The 26,354-nt window shown below is 30.4% G+C and overlaps 2 protein-coding genes across 2 annotated transcripts; both read right to left on the bottom strand.

Moving 5' to 3' along the window:
• Positions 1 to 195: 195 nt before the first annotated feature.
• On the bottom strand, positions 196 to 10,462 carry LOC111029175 (glutamate receptor ionotropic, kainate 2-like). The gene is made up of 16 exons (XM_022308068.1): positions 10,172 to 10,462; positions 9,837 to 9,992; positions 8,049 to 8,415; positions 7,834 to 7,975; positions 6,826 to 6,996; positions 6,598 to 6,756; positions 5,386 to 5,607; positions 5,107 to 5,310; positions 4,281 to 4,365; positions 3,972 to 4,110; positions 3,747 to 3,884; positions 1,922 to 2,120; positions 1,615 to 1,846; positions 1,184 to 1,296; positions 974 to 1,117; positions 196 to 555 (listed from the first exon to the last, which is right to left on the bottom strand). The coding sequence occupies exons 1-16, from the start codon at positions 10,257 to 10,259 to the stop codon at positions 442 to 444; spliced, it is 2,673 nt and encodes an 890-aa protein (XP_022163760.1). The 5' UTR covers positions 10,260 to 10,462; the 3' UTR covers positions 196 to 441.
• A 597-nt stretch (positions 10,463 to 11,059) lies between these two features.
• LOC111029180 (glutamate receptor ionotropic, kainate 2-like) lies at positions 11,060 to 26,340 on the bottom strand. The gene is made up of 16 exons (XM_022308075.1): positions 26,125 to 26,340; positions 25,881 to 26,033; positions 21,742 to 21,929; positions 21,480 to 21,658; positions 21,264 to 21,405; positions 20,857 to 21,189; positions 20,565 to 20,786; positions 20,223 to 20,426; positions 19,803 to 19,887; positions 19,611 to 19,749; positions 19,404 to 19,541; positions 19,128 to 19,335; positions 17,094 to 17,325; positions 16,922 to 17,034; positions 14,828 to 14,971; positions 11,060 to 11,246 (listed from the first exon to the last, which is right to left on the bottom strand). The coding sequence occupies exons 1-16, from the start codon at positions 26,207 to 26,209 to the stop codon at positions 11,133 to 11,135; spliced, it is 2,679 nt and encodes an 892-aa protein (XP_022163767.1). The 5' UTR covers positions 26,210 to 26,340; the 3' UTR covers positions 11,060 to 11,132.
• Between the last annotated feature and the right edge of the window lie 14 nt (positions 26,341 to 26,354).

Raw genomic sequence — 26,354 nt, 5'->3', positions numbered from 1 at the left:
AAATTCTTCATTCAACGTCATATAAATAACACTAATTACTGATAATTACTTTTTAAATTAGGAAGCAAAATGTGATAGGAACTTAGAAATATAGAATAAGTATTAAGTTTATGTATGTACTTATTTTATTGTACCAATATTTAATATTCAACAGTTGTGCCAAATAATTTGGCGAATATTAGGCAATAAGTGAATCTATAGTCAAAAAAAATAGTTTATGGGTTCATATGTCAAAAAAATATTTGTAAATCCTGTTTTCACTCATAAAGCATATATTTTCATAGTTAAAAAAATATCATTCAATTAATACATTAAAAAATTAGTAATATTATTTTTATTAGTATTACCAAATTTAACTACTTCATCATGAAATTGCAATTTTATAATATATGTACATATATATATAACATATATATAAATGTAAATATAGAATTTATAAATTTAGTCTTCTGAAGACGGTTCGTCCGAATATGTAGTGTGTCTCACTGGTTTAGTTGAATGGTGGCATTTAAGGACAAATTTCAGCTCCAACTTGAATGCGTCCCACGGCGATAACTGCAAAAAGATTATTATAATAATAGACGATAGTACATTATTATGTCCTTTTATTCACGGTGAGTCATTTGGGAGGAGGTGGCTAGACGAGCCTTTCTCACAACCGCTATCTTATTGTAGGCGATATCTCGATGTGCTAGTTGCTGGTGATAAAATATGTCAAGTTTTTTAATTTCTATGTAAGAAAATTCTTTACAAAGATATAATTATGAAAGAAAAATGTAAACAGTTTTAATTTTAAATGATAAATAAAATAAATATTGGTAATTCGCGTTTACCTAAGTTAAATAATAAATTAAGAATACAAAAAATGTTAACTCTGTTGTTTATGATTTGTTTAATGTTGTGTGAATGCGATAGAAAAGGAATAGTGTATGAAAAAATTTAGCTATTATAAAAAAATAATGTACAATATTACTTTTTCTGCGACTGCCACTTTTCGAATGTTCCATAAGAATTCCAATAGAGAGAATAGAAATCCCAACATACATCCTAAAATAAGAATGACAAACATCCCTCCCACTTCATTTACGTCTAGCTCTGCAGAATCTTTTTTAGGTACCTGAAACATTACCAATTGATGTTAATATTTTTCAATATTATTAATTAATCTAATAAAAAGTATTACTGGACACATTTTTTCTTCAGATACCGACCACCATTTATCTTTTAGTTCCATTAGCTTCCCAGATTCGGAAAGTTTTAATAACGCCATACTAACTGCCGTTCTGTGTGGAGCATCTAAAAATGTATATTGTATAATCATAGATAAATTGCATTAAATAGAAGAAAGATAACGATAAAGATTAAAAAAGTATAACATCTACTGTAAATAGCAATGTGTCACTATACTAAGTTAATATAAACGATAAATCGAATTATGGTGTAATAGTCACATTTAAGTAGTAACATTTATACAATTAAAATTCAAAAAATTAATAATTCAATAAATAGATATTTGGTTCCTATACTATGATTATTAATTATTATTCCATCACAAAAATTGTTTTAAACTTACAGCAGTTTAAAGTTAATTGGACAGTTATAGTAGTTACTCACTAAAAGGCATTGCAATTCCATATGCCTTGTTATCCAACCAGGTTCCTACTTCTGTCAAATCACAATTTCTCTGGACTTCATACTCAATTGTACTAGACTCCATAAAAAAAGCATAGGCTTCTCTTTCTTTTTTAACACGGTCTACACCCTGTTTATTGTCAAACATCATCACTGTGTCACCGTATGTTTCCATCACGCTAAACATTTTCTGATAAAGGTTCACATCAGAATTCTAAATCAAAAACATTTCTACAAAATCTACAGAAATTAATAGTAACTAGTAAATATACAATAAATCTGATAAAACCTCAAAAAAACCGGCAGTCGATTGCCCTCTAACACATCCATATTTGATGGTCGACTGTTTGTCTAGATCCTCAACTCGTTTGATGGCAGACTCCTTTCGACTCGATGTTAAAAATGCTGTCCAATTAGCGGTGTATGACTGCGTTACGATTAATGCGAAAAACCACCACATTGATGCACACACTCTCGTTGAAAAAGCTCTAGAACATTATTATTATACCCATATAGACATTTATTTTGTAGTACAGGTTTTAAACTATGTATGGCCATCCATCGGTGAAAAATTGTATGAATATTATTTTACTACGGTGTAGCTAAATTGCCTATCTAAAACGCCGTTTTATTGAAATTTTATTATTTGTAATGTATTAAAGTGCCCACACTCTGCCGCGGTGGCGGTCATTTCCTTTTGTCTTGGCGGTGCCGGTAAATTGTGTCCGGACTCATTTTCTTCACTACCGCCACCACCACCGCGGCAGTGTGTGGGGACCTTTACAATATTGTATTTATAACCATGAGATACAGGGAAATTATATTAGATCCAATGATAGTGAGAAGTGCTAGAACAAAAAAGGGAAAAGTCACATCGAGTCTTATCATAATATTATACAAGAAAGCATTATAAACCATTATGAGTAATTCAGTGGCAAACTTCGTTTTTTTGTTTGGAGGAGGGGGGGAGGTCTAATAAGAAATGTATCTCCAATAGATTGTATTTTTTCTCACCTACATTTATACATTATAGTACATATTAATTGTAATTTATTAGTTATTACTAGGGCAGAGGACTTGTAGCATTTGCATATTTGTTTTATACAGTCACAAAAATAGCAGAGTACGAAACAAATACATTTTAGGCTAGTTTTGAAATTTTTATTTTGCATATAAATGCATATTTTCAGTCTTTTTTGTTTTTAGGACATATTTTACATTTTTATACGCTATTTTATACTTTTTGAGACATTTAACTTTAATCAATTTTTTCCACACTGACATTTTTATTTTAATTAAATTTTTGTCATATAATATGGTTTTTGACTGTCCGTGGGCACATATTTTTGATAGAAGCGCTTGCAGAAGATCGCCGATAAGCCAATAATATTAATTCGCTGTAATTAATTGTATTAATAAATAGATAACAATCTAACGTCATATACTAACCTACTACATCACCAACACAGTGAGCCGTGTTATCACTATGCGGGCTTTTATTCGATTAGGATTTATTTATAAAACGTTTTTAGAAACGACAATAATTATTTTAGTATTTAGATTTTAGTCTCAGACCTCAGTAGTCACTAGTCAGTTCTGCGGAATGTGCATTCGTGTTATCGTGCAGACTTATTAGTCGTTTTATAAATTTATTTGAACATTTTTATTTGTAAGACAATTAAGAAAAATGTATTTTGTTTATTTGGCTATGGTATAAAATATGTTTAAATTATGTAATTGTTTTGATTTTTTTAAATGCAATTTATTTTATTAATACTTTTAAATAAAAAAATGCTTAAGTTCATATTTAAATTGTATATAATGGGTTTTTTAAGTGCATAAGTGCTTTGCATATTTAGAGCTTTTTTACAACTATAAGTTCTCTACCCTAGTTATTACCTATATCTATAGGTCGGTAAAGTATAGTAGACACAAAACTATAAGTATATATAATTCTACATTCCTACCTATATAAAGTAGTTATTATAATACATACATTATACAAATATAACTTATAATATTTTGATCATTTGTTTGAAAGATTAATAACACTAACATTTTATGTCTAATATATGCTTAATATGTTATCATTTAGATATTTACATATTATTTACCTCGGCAATACTTCACTACCCTGGCATAATATGGACCCCAAAGAAAACCATAAACAATTTATTAAAGACAACGAGTTTTCAAGTTCTTCGGGCTCCGTTGCACATGGATGAGGATTTTGCCACTCGTTAGGAGTAATCCTAAAAAAAAATATTAATAATAAAAGTAGTTTGTACACAAAGTTCAGAACCACAAAAACTTTTAATAATACATTTGTACATACTAACCTTGCTAATATATAAAGAATAATTGATAGACCCAAGTATGCAGTCGCAGTATATATCCACACGTGAAACGATAAGGGTTGGGTGAAAGAGAATAAATTTGTTTCTGGTTCTTTCGGTTTACTGAACAAGATGCTAATTCCTATTATTTCAAGTTCATTATATTATTCAATAATCATCGTTCTTGATTACAAATCGAAAATCGCAATGGTTGGTAGTTTTAAATGATTTAGTAACTAAGGAAGCGTTACACATAATATGCTGTATATATATATATAATACTATAATAGTATAATAATTATATAGATTTACCTAAATTCATGAAAGGAGTCGTAAAATCAACTGCCGTTCTCCTGTCGTGTGTGATGGTTAGATCGCAAACAGCTAGGTCGGCTCTCTATAGGAACAAAAAACACAAGAATAGTTACTTAAAATACCATTCAAATCTCAAATATCTACATTATATTTAAAATACACATTGAATATTCTTTTGACGAATGCTTTAAGTAGTAATTAAATATATTTTACAATTTATTATAATCATTACATTTGTATTAATTCTATTCTATTTTTTTAAAAAATAAGTTTAGAGTTTCATAAGACGTTAAGGATTTCTATTCTTAAGTTATATTATTTGTTCAAAATGTTGATAAAATATCCATGTACTTAAAACATAACTAGAATGAATATACTATGTAATGAATTATGAATTTTTATCACTAAAAATAATATATTTACAAAATAATCAATTGCAAGATCAGATGAAACTTTAAAACACTATTCATGAAATTATTACCAAAAAAAAAAAAATTAAACGAACGACTAGAAACTTTAAGTATTCAATTATAGGTACCATTAAAAATAATATCTATATTTTATATAAAGTACTAAATAAGTATATAAAAAATACAATTTAAATACAATATACATAATAGTATAATATTATGTTTAGGACCCATATCGTGTATTGAATAATAAATATGCACACATTTGTTATACATGTTATACGTTATACATAAAATAATAAAAGTATTTGGCACCTTCAAATAAAAATATTTACATTTATAATATTTACAAACATTTACTCAAATACTCACTTAACAAGTAACAACAGATATAAGTACACTATAATAGTTACCAGTTCATGAACCTCTCCGATAAGTCCGTCCCATTTACCAGTCTTCTTGTCTTTCTTGCCATTACCGTCGTTCCGTAATTTAAACTCGTACGTGATGTTGATCTCTTCCGAAATCATATGTATCAAATCTACCACGTATCCCTCGTACTTGTCGTTGCCAACTCGATTTTTATGATCTTCTTTCAACATCATGTACGGCTCCGTCTATATTATAATATAATGTTATCGATTAAATGTTTCTTCGCCATGTAGATAACTGCAGGTATACGAGTAACTAACAATTTTTGAAGCAACAATGAAAGTCTTGTTCATGTTTGCGTTTACTAGATCGTCCAGCATCTGATTCCTAGTTCTCGTGTAGGACATTTCGTTTAGTGGATCCCAAACGCCGATCTTTTTGAAACCTGTATTTGCCAACTCAACCATTTCTAATGTGAAATAACTCCTATACCCAGAATTTTGGTCGAATCGTAATTTTCCAGTGAGACCATCAATTTCTACCTATAAACTCCGAATTTTATCTAATTGTCACAATGACTATATTTTTGAATGCCTATACATCATCATTATAATAAAATATTAGTTACAAATTCAATCTCGTACCGTTTATCAATTGTTTTTTCATATTAATTTAAGTTATTTAATATTACCTTTTGGTATATCAATATTACCATTTATTATAATTTATTATGTTTTTATTTTGTAATTTAAAGGTGATTTGATTAAATTAAAAAGCGGGTAAGTGGATGACGCTTTGATGTACGCTTGTAGAGTAAGTTACAAGTGGGCCACTGTCATGAATGGAGTTAAATTTGAATTCAATGATAACGAAAAACGATTATGGACGGAGATTATATGTCGGCGTAGGATATTTTATATTATATATTGTTATAATTACTACTGTAGGTCTAGCTGTATCTGGCAGATTGAAATAATATTATTTGCATATTATCATATTTGAACTTCTTACGTGGCACTTTGTTTTATATTTTCAATCCTTAGCTATAAAAGTGAACGTTTTAAGCATTTTTAACTATTTAATAATTTGCAAATTTTTAATTTAATGAATTTTGTCAACATTTGAACTTCAAACGCTTATAAAAAAGACTGGTGCCTATATATTCTTAATATTTTTCAAATGCTATTGTAACAATAAATTAGGATCATTGTATTAAATTTTAAAGCTTTTTGAACCATAAACAGTTCAAAACTAGTCAAAATCTTATACTGACCAAAACAATGAGTAAATAATGTGAAAGAAGCTTTTTGACTTATACAAACAAAAATTGTATCACATATAAATCGAAAAAAATAAAAATTTTCAAATGTTTATAAATAGTGCTAAAGGGTAAAAATATTTTGAACACTTCAAGTAGGTATACAGTTATTTATTGTTTTTCTTTCAGAATTTAAAATTGTTTTTTTTTTTTTTTGATAAAATGTATCGTATAGACAAGCCATTATTGTAATAGGTATCTAATAATGACTTACGACTCTCATGAAGTTAATAAGACTAAATCCACTGGACCATCCCGTACTCGATCTATTTGTACAACTGTTCGGTTCGGCCTTGACAGCTTTTGTGCCACCAATACCACGCAAAGCTTTAGCGTACACATTGACCGCATCAAACATCAATAACGCGTTAACCTGATTATGTTTAGAAGTATAATGAGATAAAAAAATATTGTTTTAATTTGTTTAACAATAATATATTACTGTAATAGTGTCTGCTCGAAATACTTCCATATTCAAATTCATTCTCTGTTGAACGAATTCAAGATCTGCCATTATACTAGTCACTGTTGGACTTGACGGATCTATTAATTTTACTGCAGTGATATTGGTACGTTTAAATTGTAAGTGACCATAGTTTATGGTGTGCGCATCCTATAAAGACGATATACAAGTAATGCATCATAATTCATAAGTATAAAATACACATTTGAAAAAAAAAAATATTTATATTTTTCAAAAAAGTGATGGGAGTGTATAAAAAAGTTACCTATTTCCTAAAATTAAGTCTATTTTTAATATTATATAAATTGATAAAATAATTATATAGTAAATATTATTATATATAACATATTAACTAATATGTGAACTAATATATGAACAACTAATTGTCCCGTCACGGCCTTACCCGTGTATTATATAGCTACATAAAAAAACCCTTTTACCCTCTTAGAGGTCGAATTTTGAAAAATCCTTTCTTAGCGCGCCCCTACATTGCCTAATTACTCTCTGTACAAACTTTCAAGTCTCTAGACCCATCGGTTTGGTCTGGGTGTTGATGAGTGAATAGGGGCGATCTCCTATATGTATATAAATATATATACGAGTAGGTATGTATGTGTATATTGATGAACTAGGACTAGGTAGCTAATAATATGTATGTATTATAAAACTTTACAATATTATGCAAGCAAAATAAATCAAAAACAGTAAAATGTGTATAATTTTAAAAACAATGTACATTGTTATTTAGTAACAAATTTTTTAAGTATTAAGTACTTATTAAAAAATTGCAAATTAAGTTTTTAAAATAAATTAATTCAAACTATTAATAATATTATCACAAACTACTATAACTGTTTAAAGAGATGACAAATTACTGTTGTAAACTAATGATCACAGTACTTATTGTTGTAACTGAGAGGTTTAACATAAAAATAGGTTAATAAGCATTTAATTGCAAGAACAATAATGTTTTTTTTTTCAACTAACCAGAGAAGTAATAATAAAACTGTGATAATCGTCCATTAGGCCTACGTCTTCAGCTTGCTCCAATACAGTTAAAATGATATCTGTATCACAATCTAGAACAATATGACTCTCCAGAGATTTTTTGACCTCTTTGAGCATAGGTCTGAAAAATCGTTTTGTCCAGCAATTAATTCAAACTCAAAATGATGAGTAAATTAATTTTCCTAATTGCCTACCGGAAATCGTTATTTTCGGGTAACTTTATGATACTAATGGCCGATGATTCAGTATCTGATAGTTTAGTCAGTCCAGAATAATCTTGGATTAAGTGCTGCAACCTCAACAGTCCTTCGTCTCGCTGGTATAGCAAAGTAAAGGATGTCCAGTCCATGTCGCGGACGATGGCCGTATAACCGCGACTGAGGACTACCGGATCCGGATAAACGTTTATGTAATAGTTCGGTTGTTGTCTTGGGTTCATTTTCCAATGAGTTTCGATGTGGGGTACTTCCATAGAATCGCATATCGATTGGACTATGGCCGATGACTCGTAGCCTGCGGGACCGAAAATAGCTCCAACACCGGACTCGAGGGATTCGCATACTGTGTAGTAATGATAATAATTCGACGTATAACGATAACGAAAAAGAAAACATAAAAGAATAGATGTTTACATTATATCTACAATTTACAAAGATCCCTATAAGCTGGCTATGAGATAGTACCTACATCGATAAAATTCTGAACAGATTAGAATATTTTTTTTCTGGACATCAATGGTCCACTCCGTCCACCTAACCCAACGTATAGACTACTATAATGGTCCTTAATATTTAGTTTATAAAATAATACTTGTTATTCATATTTATGTAATCATTGTCATTCGTCGACTTTAAATAAAAAAACCATATTATAGGAAAGCGTGAGCGTCAATCAAAGGTGAAGTTCGGAATTAGAATACATCTAACGTCTACTGACGTTATCATAACAAGGAGACCACGGTTAGCTTAAATAAGAAAGTCATAGACTGATTCGGGGAGTCGGAGTCTGAGCCTACACATGACTAGAGCATGCGTACTTGTAGTAAATTATAAGATGTTTGTTAGGATTAATAAATATACTTTAACTTAAATCTGTGTATCTTTATTATAATTCCAATTCAATTTCGAGTGCTAAGAGCGGACACGTTACAATACTACACAGTGTGATTTTTTAAGCATACTCACCTTAATTGTTTGCTTAAATTGTAGATATATTCTAATTCTGATTGATGGAATTTTTAAATACACTTGAAGCCAATATTCGCGAATACTTGAGATTTTTTGTGCTACTTAAGGATGATTTTGTGACTAAACGACTTCTGTGTTTTTAATAGAACCCCCCCCCCTTCAGTTTTAATTATTCAGCAAATATTTTTTTTGACAATTTTGATGTAAATACATCATCAACATTTGAAAAATTAGTTTCTATGTCATACAATTTTCTGCACTAAGGATAATAAAATAGGATAAGTAGCGATGGGAACTTATGTGATTTTAAAATGTTAATAATTACTATTGATCTATCAACATAAATGATTTTTAAAAAGTATCCAAGTATAAATACTCCATACATTATTACATATAATTGATATTTTAGTAAAGCTTTTTTTTAAGGATTACTACATCCTTTGTATAAACATTTTAACAACTGAAAAATTACTCATTAGAATTTTTATTTACATACCTACATCAAATTATAAACTAAATAATTTTCAGTGAAAAAGGGGGTTTTCGTTTGAAAAACAGAAGTTTGTATCGCTATAAGACACTCCTTAGGCAATACAAAAAATACCAGAAATTTGAAAATATGGTCTTTAGGTACACTTAAAAATCAAAATCTGAATAAGTGCACTATTTAAGTATAAAATGAGGGTGAACATGCTTAAGAAAATCACCCTGTATATAAAATGACGTACAATTTTCTACCTTATATGGGTCATATTAAATTTTATTTTAATCTTTGCGATTGGGATTTTCGCTTACCTATTTTGCTAGTTAGATAACCGTCGTTGATATCGACGATTTCTATACGGCCTTCGAGTTTGACATCGTCTGAAAGCGCCGGATCCAAGTTGACTTTATGTATGGCCAGTTCAAAGGCCATTTGTTCTACCGAATCTTCGGACGGAAACAGACCCACTAGAGCACACAATAATAACGATGACACGGGCAAATTTTTTTAAAACGACAGTATGGGTAATGACATAATAAATAATAATTATATAATATTAGGTAATACTTAAATAGTTAATACGATCGCTTAAAAAAAAATTATACAATTAAAATATTATTATAGGTATACTTAATCGATGACTGACCGATGGTGATGCGTCCCACATCCTTCGCCGCACAGACCGCGAAACCGGACAACAGGAACAGGACCACTGCAGTAGCTGCGGATTGCATGTCGCGCGCGGAATTAATGAACGGCTATAATAGCAGCTGCTCACACATGTAGGTACATAATAATATTATACGGGATTATTAATTCCGTACATTATATTATACGTTTTCACGAGACACTCGCTAAACCGCTGAAAACCTATATTTAGATTGCGCACGCAAATTGTAATGGGCTGCCAGCCAGTGTCTATCCCGATTCGAAACAGTCGCAATGACCTATCTACGATTATTGAGGAGGCAATCCGCAGCCACACATATTTATTGCACTCTACGACGTTAGGTATATATAATTATTTTTTCCCACCACAGATGTGTGCAGATACGATAATCTTTGGCAGCCGGGTTAAAGGTTACGCGCGTCTGGAAAATAATAATAAACGAGGCGACGGCGACGGTTTATTTAGCACGCGAGCACGACCTTTATATTGTTGTCTTTGGAAGTTGGGCCAAACAAATATTATAATGACCATCGCATCGGCGGCGGCGGGATGAGTATTTTTTTTTCTAACCGTCGTCGAATTTAACACGCGTCGTTGTTTACATAACGATCGGTCTTCGGAGGTATACCAAAATAACGATCCAATTTTAAATGCGACAGGAACCAATTCTTACAGCTATGTATAACTAACTACCTATAACTACTATTATTTGATGACCATAATATTTCTGTACATGCAGGCATACCGCATGCAGTCACAATGTAAAAATACAGATAGGCAGATAGTATTATTCTATAGGTACATACTAGGTAGGACTTAATATAGGAGCAGGACTGTAGGAGGAACCTAATGAAAAAAAACCAATTTAACGAAATAGAATAACTATAATAATATAAATATATAAGCTAATAATACAATATATAATATATTATAATAATTATTTAGTAGTTATATCCGACGAACTGTCTTCTACATGCCTCACTGGTTTGGATGTTCCGTGACACTTGAGCACGAATTTCAACTCCACCATGAAGGCTTCCCATAGTGTTAACTACAATTAAAATTAACTATTTAAGTAAGTTTTGATTATTCAATAATATTCTAAAAGATATAAATATTATCTGTGGAGTAGTATGTATTTGTATGTTCACAGTTCGTTTTTCAAAATTTGCAAAATTGTCTGTTCAAGCGGGGACGTCTGCCTCAGACGACACAGATTTCCCGTATCACACATTACGGTGATTTCACACTCAGTGTCCACCTATTTACCTCTCAAGCAAAAATATTTACTGAGTAGGTACACAAAACTATATTTTTCATTCACGATGGTTATACCGTTTTTTTTTTTTTTTTATATTTTAATTTATACTTTAAAGCTACTCATTTACATGCGTACCTGCTTATTTATTTATTTATTTATTAAGTATTAAACGAGCAAGGCCCTGTTACAATAGACAACAACATACAATAATTATGATTTATTAACAGTTTGCATTGATCTATTGCAGTCTGCAGGCAGTGTTATTAACATAGTTAGTAACTTGTAGGCTTAAACGAAAAGTTTTTGTCGATCGAGTGTTTAAAGTGGGAGTATATAAGGTATTTAACCTTCTTAAGCCATTTAGGATTATAAAAATCTGGACAGTAAACATAACCATTCAAAAGCTTATACACAGTGGTCGAAATGGCTCAATATAAGTGGAGGGATGCCTTACAATTCAGAATTCTTGACCCGGCCTATACGAAAAATAAAAAGTTTTCTTATACATAGGTATAAATATAAAAATCATAATAATTATTTCATTTTAAAACACAAGTCTTAGGAAAAATGTAAATACAAAAAAATAGAGGGATGTCATCCCTCCGAAACCCCCCCCCCCCCACTTCGACCACTGCTTATACAGGAAACATAAGTCAAGAACTATACATTTATACGTCTGTGTTCCAACGTCTGAAGGTTTAATATATATAGGGGTGGATTGTAAGTTGTGTGAGGTTCTCTAGATATGGAGCATTTAAATGAGATATAGCGTTAGAATTTGTGTTGTACTTTTTCCAATATCGTTTTTTTGCCTGTCTGATAGGGAGACCATACAATAGAAGCGTATTCACAGATAGGTCGTATTAACGAACAGTAAATCGATTTTAGAATATGTTCAGTATCAGTAAAGTCCGTACAACTACGATTAATAAAACCTAATAATCGATGCGATTTATTAATAATCGTGTGAATATGATAGTCAGATTTTAGCTTTGGGTCAAATAATATACCAAGGTCTTTAATAGGACTAGTTGATCGTAGAAGAGGTTAACCATTTATAAAGTAATTATAGTTAGTAGTCGATGTAAATATAGTGAAAGTCATTATTTGACATTTATTAATATTAAGCCATAAATAATTTTTAGTGCATCAATCATATAGAATATTCAACTCAGATTGAAACAAATCAGCATCCAGTTGTGAGTTAACTATACGACACAATTTAACATCATCTGCAAACATAAGCTTAGTCTCAATTTTGAAATTTTATATCATTAATAAATATATTGAATAGTATACATGTATAATCGTGTATACATTCATGATCGTATTGTAGAATATGAACCTTTTACTAGAGAAGTAATAAAACTTGTGTAAATATAATTTAGAATTAATTTATCACAGTAAAAAAATGAATTTAATAATTTGTGATATATAAATATATAAATATTATTTCAGTGAAGTTTAATGAAAAAAAGATTGTTGATGTGTGCACAATAAATATTTTTGCGTGAGGCGCAAATAGGTGGACACTGAGTGTGAAATGTGTAATACTGTAAATCTGTGTCGTCTGAGCGCGGGACATTCCTGCTTGAACAAAAAATTTTACCGTGGAAAAACGAACTGTGAACATACAAATACATACTACTCTGTAGATATAGATAAAATGTTTTGTTTTTTAAATTGTATTATAATATTAATGATAGTATTATTATCACTAAAGGATTGTTAAAATCTGTTTTTAGTTCTAAATTAAATTAATTTGGTCGTATAAATATACAATTAATTTAGCTGGGTGGAGATATATTTTAAAATTTTATATTATAAAATGGTGGATAAAATATAAAGTGACCGGTGACCATATATTATTTTACTGCACGACAAATAATAGAAAAATATTATGAATTCGACTGCAAGAACTTATACATAATATTTATCGACTTAAAAAACATTGACAGGAACTATGGATAGGACTGAAATATTTTGGTTTTCCGAGTAGTAAGTTGCAAGGTTATTTAGAAATTGTAACTCAAACACCTTTTGCAAAATACGTCACTTAGGAGAAACATCAGGTCTTTTGTGGCTAAAGATTGTCTAAGGCAAGGGGATGCGCTGTCCCCAACACTTCTCAACTTAGCCTGAGAAGATTAATGAGGGAAACGATAAGCAACAAGGAAATGGACGTAATCGGAAACAATGCGTTGTTGGTGTACACGGATATCCTTAGAGAATCTAAAAAATATTTAATGTCAAGCACGATTGAATTATTAGACAATACTAAAAAAAAATGGGATTTGTAATAAATGAAAATAAAACAAAATACTAGTTTTTAACGAGAAAGCCGACAGTTATGCAAAACCTTAGAGTAGGACATTACTCATCCGAACAGGTTAGATTTATAATATTTGCGGGTTGATAAAAACCAAAGAAATAACATGTATAACGAAATAAGGTTAAGACTCATTTCAGCAAATAGTAGATATCATACAATGAGAAGAACTTCCACCTGGTTACTTTCAAGAGAAACCAAAACGAAGCTCACCTACGCCCGATTGTTATGTATGCATGCATGCGAGACCTGGACAACAACGAAAGGCAATGAACAAAAACTCTTTATATTTGAAAGAAAAATTCTAAGCAAAATATATGGTTCCACGCTAAACTCGGAATGAAATAGTTGCGATAGAAAAAAAATGAAGAGATCAAAAGAATTTTCAACAAATCAAACACACAAAAATGTCTGAAAGCATTAGCTAGAGCGAGTAGACCATGTATGGAGAGAAAAAGATAAACTAATACATAAGGTCTTAATCAACAAAACTCAGTGGCAAAACGCCTTAATGGCTAGTAAGCGCCAAAAAAAAAGTTTAAATATAAAAATAGATTTAAAAAGAAAATACAGTGAATACTGAATACTGTCTGGATATGTTCAATTAAGAGTTAATAACCGTTAAATAAAATATGTATACTTAGGTAAATATATTACACAGCTATAATTCGTGTAACTTTAAAAGTTTAAACATAATAATGTGTTTTTATGGATACTGCAGTATATTATTATGTATAATTTAATTAATATCGTATCATTACTATACGCAATAAATCATTTGAAGACACAATTTGTATAATCCAACTTAAATTAACTTTATTATAATTTCACGATTCATAAACGTGTATGATGAATCATGAAATTAAGTGTTTTATACAACCTAGGAGATATATTATAATAATAAACATTTGTAATATGTATAATATGTTCCAATTTATGTTCATATTTTTACCAAGTAATAAAATATTAGTAATAAAACATATTATAGTACCCATAAGGCCATAACTATTAACTCGTGATGTATTATTATTAAGTATATTACCTTTTCTTCAACAGCCACTTTTCTTATATTCCATAAAAATTCGAGTATAGAGAATAAAAATGCAATCAGACAGCCAAGTATTAAAATGACGAACATACCACCAACTTCATTGACATCAAGTTCAGCCGAGTCTTTTTTTAAATCCTAAAAAATTGAAATTAATTGTAATAAATTATATTAATAATAGCTGATACGTACCTGAGCTATAAGCTCATAACTGATGTACGGAAATACGGTGTATATATATATGTACATTATGTTCCGTCTTATTATATGTGTCACTAAATATCTCAACCCGATGACCTTCGATTGAAATACTGTTTGCTGTGATAGTGTGATAGTTGGGATTACATTAGTATACATTTAGAAAACATTTCAATTTTTAATTCCTTTGGTTTACGCATGCGCAATACCACTTGAGTTTTTTGAACAGCAACTCTTATTTTTGACACCAAATATGAACAGGTATTTTTTTCCTGAGTAACTTTGATTCACTGACCATGTTTCTAAACATAAAATTGATTGAGATACATGGCTTGCAGATTTTTTAAGTTTGCAAATAATTCTGTTTTTTAGATTTTTCCTTCGATTGTTACTTTGTAAAATATTATTTTTATACAGGTTTGTTTTTTTATCTCATAATATGTCCATTATTTCCTTCGTTATTTTCTAAATACACCTCCTGTTAAGGAGTTACTTCCCCATATGTAGCTGCCAAATTTAAAAAAAAACTAAACATTTTATAAGATAAAATAATAAACTTATAAAAAAAATGATATGTTACTAAGTAATTTACTTTTATTTCATAGTTGAAATTTTCAAATACATGTAAAAATTACTGAATACAAGTGTGTCATGTTTCAGAATTATTTGCAAATTTCAAAAACCTGTAAGCCTGCATTTAAGTTAATTCCTGGTTTAGGAACATGGTCTATGGATCAAATTAAATTAGAAAAAAAAATATTCATCAATATCTGGTGATAAAAATAAGGATTGCTGATAAAATAAACATTTGAGCATTCACGAACCAAAGGAATTAAACAATTGAAAGTTCCTCAAAATGTGTACTAGTAAACTGCGTATATATCACATCAAACCGTAAATCAATCTAAGGTCATCGAGCTGAGATTTTCAGTGATACATAATATATGACGATAGGCGCAAAATTAGGGGAGGTACTTTATAAGGGGTTGAGCTCCTCATACATGGCAATTGAGCCATGCCAAACATTTCCAACATTTTTTTTTCTTAATCAATATTATAGAAGAGCTCTAGCCCCCCCCCCCAAAAAAAAAAAAAATCACAAACACAAGTTGTGTCTATAGACACACTGTATAACTCAAACTAACCTATGGCTACACTGTAAGCAGGGGCACAATTTTAATAAAAAAGGTGAGGGTGCTGAAGCCTCTTTAATTTTTTTCATATTATCTTAGGGTTATGGATGCCTGCATAATGACCATTAAAATGAAAATAAATATGAAAAATATTGGGGGTGCTAAGCACCCTCAAGCACCCCTCAAATTGCGCCTATGAGTCTGTAAGCCGCTACAGTGTAACTTTCCATAACATTTCACTTCTGTTCTTGGGAACAGACTACAAACCGTTTCTGAACTGAACTGAACACCTCCAAATAGCGGGAAATTGGAAGGTGACTTAGTGTGTCCGGTATTTAGAGGTTTCACTGTGCATATTATTAATATTAAATATAATTAAAAGTAGTTAAACATACTTAGTCTCAGACTTCATAATTGTAATACATTTTAATATAGGTACTTAAATATGTGATAGAATTATAACCAACCAGAATTTCTCCATACTACAACAATGATAGAGAATCTTGTTTTAACACCAATTATAAAAGTTATTTTTTTGTTAATACAATTATGGTAATACGTTGATAATTATTTATGAAACAGTTCTAAAATATGTTTAAAAATGTGTATACATATATGATAAATAATTGGTACCTATCTATATATTAGTTGAAAATATTTAAATGTGTATGCCAGATGCAAAAAATTAACTAAGTCAAATTATAAAAAACAAAATATTTGAATATATACGTTTAATAGTTAAAAATATTATACCAACCTTGCACCTTTTATTGTCAGATACTGACCACCATCTATTTTTTAGGTTCATCAACGCTCCTGACTCTGAAAGCTTTAACACAGCCATGTTAACAAGTGTTCTGTGAGGAGCATCTATAAAAAATTAAAAAATTACATTTATATCGATAAAATAAAAGTGATTCATACTCAACTGAATGGCATCGCAATACCATAGGCCTTGTTATCTAGCCAGTATCCCACTTCTGTAAGATCACAATTTCTCTGCACTTCATACTCGATAGAACTTGATTCCATAAAGAAAGCATAATGATTTCTCTCCTTCTTCACCCGATCCACCCCTTGTTTGTTATCAGATACCATCACAGAATCACCATTTAGTTCCATAGCACTCCACATCTTTTGGTATAAATTTACATCAGAGTTCTAAAAAAAAATAACTTCATTAGTAAGGAATGTCATAAAAATTTCACCTTCAAAATATGCTTTAAAAATATTATAATATACTATATAGGCACTAAAAAGTATGCATTTAATTTCAAGTATGCACTCAAACTTTACAAATGTGCAAAAATAAAATTCAAAAGGTTCAAATAATCGGTAGGTAGTAGATAATAACTGAATATAGAACATAGAACATTACAATTTATTTCCTATGAATTAATAAACAATAGTGACTTATCATAATTTTAACAATGTTAATTGTGAACTGTAGTTTACATGTTATTAAAAGCTAAAAAGTTATTACTTATTGAGATTTTTAAATAGATTTTATTCCAAAACGTATTTTGACATCATTTTATGGTAAAAAAAGGAAAAAAAGTTTATATTATATATTATATATTACAAATATGCATTAAATATGTATAAAAGATACAAAAATATCAAAAATATGTAAAATAAAGTTAGTGTGTTAGTTAAAAGAATGATTTAAATTGTGCCCATTTCTTATCAGATTTCAAATTGGTAATTTTAATAAATAATAATATAGGTACACAAGGTGTAACAGAAAGACGAAGACCTAACAAATGAAAATTAATTGATACAAGTTAAAGATATGAAAACAATTATGACAATTACATGAATAATAAATGATTTAAGAATTACTTCTGTCTGAAAATTCCCAAAAATAATATTTTGAAAAATGTAATTAAGATTTAAATGAATTAACTTAAAAGAACATTGGTATTTTAAAAAACTGTATGAAAGAAGCTACTTGATTTAAATAAACTTTTTCAACATACATTTTTTTTTGAATTAGGTTATAAATTGGCTATTTTGAAAAAAAAAATATAAAAAAATTATTTAGTGTAATTTTTTATTATGTTTTATTTTCAGTATTGAAAAGAAAAAAATGTTTATTGTATTTGTGGCACAAGTGTCTATAACCATATATTATAGATACACAAACAAATTTAAATATTGATACAAACAAAAGTTATTTTCTCTGTTATACCTTGTATATATTTACATATAAATCCCATTCCCTAGTTATTGTCATCAATATTATTTTAATATCATTGTCATGACCAAAAAAAATATGCTATGAAGAAATACAAACAAAATCTTTTTTTAACATTTGAATAACAACTTTAATGTATCAAAATAAATATCTAAGAACATTATTTAAATATATACATATAAATATATAACGATTAAATTACAAATTAATAATTAGGTACCCATTTCTCACTCAAATGTTTATTTCAATAAATTTATTTTGTATGCATTCAATTTTTCAAATAATATTGTATGATACACAGTTTTAACTATTTGATATTCATCTTTGTAGGTATAGTCTTGGCGATGGCGGAGGGTCTGAGGTTGGCATTTGGCAGAATGGTGGAGGCGATTCTCGGGCGGAAGGAGGATGCAGAGCGGGTTAGGCAGGCGCGTTTTTTATTTGTGGNAGGAGGATGCAGAGCGGGTTAGGCAGGCGCGTTTTTTATTTGTGGGCCGAAGGCCGAATTCCTAGGGTGGTTAGAGGCCCCCATGTATGTATACTTCTTTTGCTTGTTTGTGATGTTGTTTAGTGAATAAACGATACGGGTTCGGGTGGCAGTATTGTGCTAAACAGTTCCCACCCGTTCCCGGTTTCAGAAGGAAAAAAAAAAAAAAAAAAAAAGGTATAGTCTTAATTAATTTAATCACAGTAAATATTTTTGTTAATAGCCAATAGTTAATACTGTCTAGAATAAATATGTGTGCAGTGTGCACCTTGCACCTACTTGAAAGAAACTGGCTGTAGATTGATCAGTTACACATCCATACTTGATGCTATCTGTGCCTCCCTTTTTGTCAAGATCTTCTACATTTTTTATAGTAGTTTCCATCCGATTCGATGTTAAAAATGCAGTCCAGTTAGCAGTGTAAGATTGAGTCATAATAAGAGCAAAGAACCACCACATAGCAGCACATAGTCTGGTTGGAAAAGCTCTGAAATTTTAGAAATGACACCAATTATTTTTTATAAATACCATTTTTAAATTGCAAGAAACATTTACCTAGGCAGAATATCGCTACCTTGACAAAGAATGGAACCCATAGAAAACCATAGGCAGTTAAGCAATGATAAGGAGTTTTCTAATTCTTGTGGATGAGGATTGCACGGGTGAGGGTTCTGCCATTCGTTGGGCGTAATTCTATAAACAGTAAAATATTTACCTGATATATTATACTTAAGTAATAACATAGAATTTAAATTTACATACCTAGCCAAGAAAAATAATACCAGAGACAGGCCTAAATAAGCGGTTGCTGTAAATATCCATACTTGAAAAGAAAGCGGCTGGGTAAATGAAAAAAGATTGGTTTGCGGTTCTTCTGGTTTACTGAACAATATGCTGATACCTGCATAAAATACATAAGCATTTCTACAGGATGGTATAAAGCGCCCAACTTACCCAAGTTCATAAAAGGCATGGTAAAATCCACAGCAGACCTTCTTTCGTGAGTAATTGTTAAATCGCAGATCCCCAAGTCGGCTCTCTGTGAATACGTCAAAGGTTAGTTCACTATCAAGCTTGGGGTCTAACTATCGTCTATCATTGCTGCTTAATAAAGTGGATTTTAAAATTAATTTCACCAAATATATTGATACTATTTTAATAAAGCAATGTAAAAGTAAGTTAGACTGCTACCTAACTAAGATTGGGTATTTCATACGGAATAAGGAAAGCCAGACAGACAGAATAACATTGTAAAATAATATATTTCTTGGTGCTAATATGTAATTGTATAATAATTATAGTAGGTTTAAATATTTCATGATGGATGAAGACAAGTAATGTATAATATCATTTAAAAAAAAAAAAATGCTTTACCATTTCTTGTACTTCACCGATAATTCCATTCCATTTGTTTGTTTTTTTGTCACGTTTCCCATTTCCATCACTTCTCAAACGAAATTCATAAGTCATGTTGTTTTCTTTAGCAATCATTTGTATAAGATCCACCACATATCCTTCATATTTGTCATTGCCTTCTAGTTTATTGTGGCCTTCTTTTAACATCAAATACGGCTCAGTCTATCAATGTAAATATATGAAAACTCTGTAATTTATTGTAATAAAACTAATTGTATGAACAAAAACATATTCATCTAAACATATTTAGTATGTCAACAATGTACACAAACATTCAATATGTGTAATCGTTTTACTTACAATTTTTGTTGAAACAATAAATGTTTTGTTCTTACTCCCGGCGTATAAATCACGAAGCATTTCAAGGCTGGTTCTCGTATAAGTCATGCCTCTCTCTGGATCCCACAAGCCAATTTTTTTGAAACCAGTATCAACCAGTTCTACCATTTCTAGTGTAAAATATGATCGATGACCAGTTTTGTTGTCAAAGCGTAACAGACCAGTCAAGCCTTCTGTTTCAATCTGAAAGAACATCAAAACGATATGCAATGACTACTTACTGGCTAATGAACATGAGAGAAACCATACTTACTACTCTCATAAAGTTTATAAGTTTAAATCCATTGGACCAGGGGATAAATGGCGAGTTCTTACATTGTAGTGGTTCAGTGATGATTTTATTTATCATACCTAGGCCTTTTAAAGCTTTAGCAAACACATTTACCGCGTCATATATGAGTATGGAGTTAACAGTAAGTTTGTCAGCTTTCAAAGGTTCCATATTTACGTTCATTCTTTGTTGAACAAAATTCAAATCTCTCACAATATTTTCCACAAATGGGCTTAGTGGATCAATCAACCTTACAGTTGTTATATTTGTACGCAAGTTCTGCACAATACCACTAAAATCTACTGTATGTGCATCCTACAACCAAAAAACTATCATATAGTTTTGACTAAACAAATTACACTAAAAAAATAGATAATAGAAGTTCTCACCAATGAGGTTATGATAAAACTATGATAGTCATCCAACAAGTTAACTTCTTTTGCTTGTTTGAATACAGTTAATATTAAATCTGCATCACAGTCGAGTACAATGTGACCTTCTAAAGACTTCTTAATGTCTTTTAAAATCGGTCTGTAATATTCAAGTAAATAACATTAGAAGATCTTAATAGTCTTAGTTTTTATGTTATACCTATCAAAACTTACCTAAAATTATTGCCTTCGGGCAATTGTAATATGGAGATGGCCGCTACCTGTTTGTCATTAGGTTTTGTTTTTCCCGAGTAATCTTGTATTAAGTCTTGTAATCTCTGAAGACACTCTGGTCGCTGATAGAGTAACGTGAATGACTTCCAGTCCATATCATGAACTATAGCCGTATAACCCTTAAATGATAAATATTTGTTAATTTTATTCAAAACTGTATTGCATATTATGTAATTTGAATTTGTTTATGTTGGGGCTTTACTTTTGCTAGCAATGTTGGTTCAGGATAAGGATTGAAATAAAAATTGAAATTTTCAACAGGTGTGTTTTCCCAACTGGTATCTATACGTGGAACTTCCATAGTTTCGCAAAGTGACTGCACTATGTTTGATGATTCAAGACTGGACGGTCCAAAAACAGCACCGATCCCAGATTCCATAGTTTCACATACTGAAAATTAAAATAATCACCTAGATTAGTTTAATAGCTATGTAAAACAAAAATAAAAATCAATTTACAAATATTTTTGAATTTTAAATGCTGATCGGAGTGGTGAAACGAGATATATAAGTTTCATGAAGATGTAGGGAGTTTTCCAGTATAGCAAATTAGGTTTAGGTTATACATTGTACTATGATTTTAAAATTTAATACAAGATTCCTCGTAAGTTTTTATTAGACACTGAAAATGTAATATAAAAGTTTAATGTCAATAAGCCACATACATGTTGTATGGGCGATTGAAGTGCAAATTTTTTCATTTTGATGACATTGGAAATTCAAGAAACAAGAAAAACATAGGTAGGTACTTATAATAGTACCAACTTAAGACGTTTCCTACCTATTTAACAAGATTAATGACATTAATCAGTATTTTTTTGTGCGGTGATACCTTTTGGCCAATTTGGATTGATACCTGTATATTATAAGCTAGGTAATAGTATTTTTTTTTTATTTTTTTTATTTTAAAAACAACAATATATTTACAATCTGTATACATTTGATACAATAAGTAAATTTTTTAACATTATTTACAAGGCATATGGGCGTGATAGAAGGGGGCATCCAATGACACTACTTCAATAATACATTTTGATTTTTGATTTTGATTAGTAAGTTTTTGTGCTGATTATAAAAGTAAATCATGCGACTAGTTACATTTAAGGCGTTGAGGAGGATTGTTGGGAGTGGTGGCAGAGGAAAGATTAGAAATTAGAGGGTTAGGGTGATTGTGAGTGTGCGCGTGGAAATTCGAATATAAACGGGCGAGAGTAGGAGTGGTGCATATTTTTAGGTCATTATGTAAGGAAAGATTACTAACATACCATGGAGCTTTGGTTATTAGCCTAAGGTTAATTGATTGAAACACTTGAAATATATTGACGTTAGATTTTTTGGCTGAGCCCCAAAGTTGGATGCCATAAGTCATAGCCGGGCGAATAATTTGTTGGTAGATTAGCAATTTATTGGAGAGTGAGATGTTGGAGCTGAGAAGAGGTCTAAGTTTATGTAATTTGATATTTAAAGATTTTCTTTTGATTTTTATGTGTGTCGCCCAGGTTAGCCTTTTATCGAGATGAACACCTAAATATTTCACCGAGTTTACTTTAGGAATTATTTTTTTTTTAAGGAATACCGGAGGGCTGTCGTTAGGGCAGAGAGTAAAGGTGATATTGTGTGATTTATTCTCATTAATCTTAATTCTCCATAATTTGAACTAGTGTTGCAATTTTAGTAAGTGATTTTGGAGGTTTTTTGTTGCTATATTGATATCAAGATTTGAGGAAATTATACCAGTATCGTCAGCAAAGGTGGCTAAGATAGTGTCGTTAGAATGAAGAATATCGGCCGTGAATATGTTATATAGAGTAGAGTAATATAGTTTCCCTAATTTTAATATTATAAATTTATGGCCTGTAATTTTTTTTGTAACGAAGAAATCTTTCCAACTACAAAGCCGTATGGCCGGATAGGCCCATCGGGAAAATTGGAATTTTCCCGGTAGGCCTCCCCCCCTCCCATCAATATTATACTCAGAGGCCCCAATCCCAAAAAAATGTTAAAAAGGAATAATAATAATATAAAAGTAAATTTGTATAATACTGGCTGGCGCCCTGGCGGCTGTACAGTATTAATGAGTATTTGTAATAGTTGTATACTCCATTAGGGCCAAAGGGCCTCAGTATAGACTCATCAATACCCGTATAAATACATGTGTATTTGCTGCATGTACTACTTTGCTAAAACTAAATCATGTGTGAAATGTAAGTATAAATAAATAAAATCGTTGTTCGAATAACAAAAATAAGCAACCATAATAATAATTAATTTTCCGATTAATGAGAGCTAGGTATCGTAGACGTAGGTATCTACTATCTACGTAACTACGTTTATAAACATATCTTTGTATCGTAATAAATTAGATTTGTTCTATTTTTATACAATGCGTATTAATGTGAATGTCTAAAATATCATTTTTTCTCATATCAACATTAATAAACAGTAAAAACTATAAAGTAAGCAAGTACAATAATATAATTTACCTAATCTTACTCCATAGTACGACCTACAGTATTATTTAAAATCTTACCAGGTGTTATTATTTGTATTTTACTTTTCCTATTGGCTATTGTGACAGTGGCTTTTTGCTAATTGTGCTTAATTTATAAAATAATAAATATGATAGTTATTAATTATGTCAAAACGAAATTTCGAAAGTAAGGCTCAAAAAGAAACATAGTGGATCCAGATTTGTTGACTAAATGTGCCAACGATAAAACTCAAAAGTTAAATTTTTTTTATATACAATATATAGGCGCTGGGTATGTGTGGCCCTAATAAATATATCACAGTAAAAAGAGTACCTATCCGCCCATGTTTATAGGTAGGTAATTTAATATATTACCTACTAAATGAGACCAAATGTGGAAACCATAGATCTTGAACTACATACTAGATAAGAACTCTGTGTAACAACAGCTGCTAGAGAGCCTTAATAATAATTATTAAGGCTCTTTGAAAATAGCATTACGATTTACGAGCGGCGTAACAACATTTCGCAGTGATGAAGACCTATCCGTGAGTTCCTAAATTCATCAGATCGGTCAGCCGCTGGAAGGGAGGTAATCAAGCCGATTGACTTATCAGCAATCTGCTATTTTATGGATGGTCTGAAATGAAACTCGATGGATTTGATAACAATATGCAAAAGTTTAGGAACACACTTTACGAAAAAAATACAATAATCTATATAATATCTTACATTCTTACCATATCCTACTATGCCCAGCACGGCAGCACTACCATGTGTACGAGTAATCGAGTAATCAAAAAGCGCCCTCTATGTTGTTACGCTTTCCATACACTCATTGCTTGTTTATAAGACATAAGTACCTATAAGGTCTATGGTGGAAAGTGGAAACGATTGCCTATGATTTCCTGTAACACCCAGTGTAACCTCAGTTTACAAATTAGTAATTACGAACCTACCTCCTATTATTTTAAAAGTTTAAAATGGAGTACTTATATATATATTAGGTAGGTATAGTGACCAGTGCGGCAGTGCACGTTTATAAATTTCATTTATAATTTATGAGAAAATTACATAGGTATAGGTAATAGGTATATAATCATAGACCTTATACTAAGTATTAATACATATTTTCAAATTGATTATCCTTGATATCAACAGATACTACCACTAGGACTGGGTAAAGAAGTAAAATAAATTACTTAATCAACTACAATAATACCATCAAATAAACCAAGCAATATTATAAGCTGACAGTTGACAGACCGCCTTCGCCCAGAATCGTTTTATGTATGCAATGATTTTTCTTCTGAAATCATTTTAATTAATAAATAATAATAAAATAACCCTCCCCCACGGTCCCATAGATTGGTATTGGACAGTAGATTAGCGAAAGTGTTATAACTAAAGTATGACAATTAAAATATGAAATATAAATTTCAAATTTTATACAATTGAGGACGATCTGGAAAATCGGCATCTAGTCCTATTGAGAAGAAAAAATAATACATTTTCGTCTATTTTAATGAGTATTAATATATTATGTATAAACATTGTATAATAAGTGTATATATTTTTTTTTATCACAATGAAACCAATTTATTATTATATCACCATTTCAGCTAAAAAAAATGCCGAAAGTAAAAAGAGGTAAATATGATAAGGAAATAGAAAATGTTCACCACGAATAACACCTTCAATTAAGGCTGGAGATCCACTCGAGTGCCTATATTCAACATACTAAACTATAAACACGCATAATGTTTAAACAATATACCTATAATGGATAATATATTATACTACATATTCATTGAATCGCTACAAAATCAGAAATAGAGATTTTAGAATTACCAAATATTTTTATGTACTTACCTTTCAGGCCAGTCATATAAGAATCCGTAGGGTCGATAATTTTAATTTCAGGTTTTAAAAAGACGTTGGCAAATTTCGGGTCAATGTTCACTTTTTGGATAGACAGTTCGAAGGTCTGTTGTTCAATGCTGTTTTCTTTGTCGAAGAAACCCACTACGTACAATTGACAGAAATGTGTTTAACATTGTTCCTCAAACAAAATTTACCTCAGTTTAGTACACATATTAATTTGTTAAATACTTACCGATGGAAAGTGGTATGTTGTCGTTTTCTTGTCCCACAACATGGCACAGGCAAATGGTTACAAAAAAAGCGTACGAAACAAACATGTTTTACGTTCGAAACAAAAAATATGTATACTTACTTGAAACCAATATCGCTCGGGTTCGTCTGGTATCTAGTATTTAAATTTAGAAATATTTGCCTGGCCTTAAGCCAAACTTCTGTAGCTTAAACGAAGTGTTATGAACTCTT

Source organism: Myzus persicae, unplaced genomic scaffold (assembly GCF_001856785.1).
Source record: "Myzus persicae strain clone G006 unplaced genomic scaffold, MPER_G0061.0, whole genome shotgun sequence".
In the NCBI taxonomy this organism is placed as follows: domain Eukaryota; kingdom Metazoa; phylum Arthropoda; class Insecta; order Hemiptera; family Aphididae; genus Myzus; species Myzus persicae.
Note: the sequence above shows the minus strand (reverse complement) of the source record. Positions and strands in the feature narration are given on the sequence as shown.

Bases quoted from the DNA above. Each gene is read 5' to 3' on its own strand.
- LOC111029175 (XM_022308068.1), bottom strand. From the start codon at position 10,259: ATGCAATCCGCAGCTACTGCAGTGGTCCTGTTCCTGTTGTCCGGTTTC. The intron at 5,608-6,597 runs GTAAGTCATTAT...CGGAGTTTATAG, and splicing joins TTATTAACTTCATGAGAGTC to GTAGAAATTGATGGTCTCAC. The intron at 556-973 runs GTAATATTGTAC...ATCTTTTTGCAG, and splicing joins AAGTGGCAGTCGCAGAAAAA to TTATCGCCGTGGGACGCATT.
- LOC111029180 (XM_022308075.1), bottom strand. From the start codon at position 26,209: ATGTTTGTTTCGTACGCTTTTTTTGTAACCATTTGCCTGTGCCATGTT. The intron at 21,190-21,263 runs GTGAGAACTTCT...TTTTGGTTGTAG, and splicing joins GTTTTATCATAACCTCATTG to GATGCACATACAGTAGATTT. The intron at 19,888-20,222 runs GTAAAGCATTTT...ACGTATTCACAG, and splicing joins TCGGTGAAGTACAAGAAATG to AGAGCCGACTTGGGGATCTG.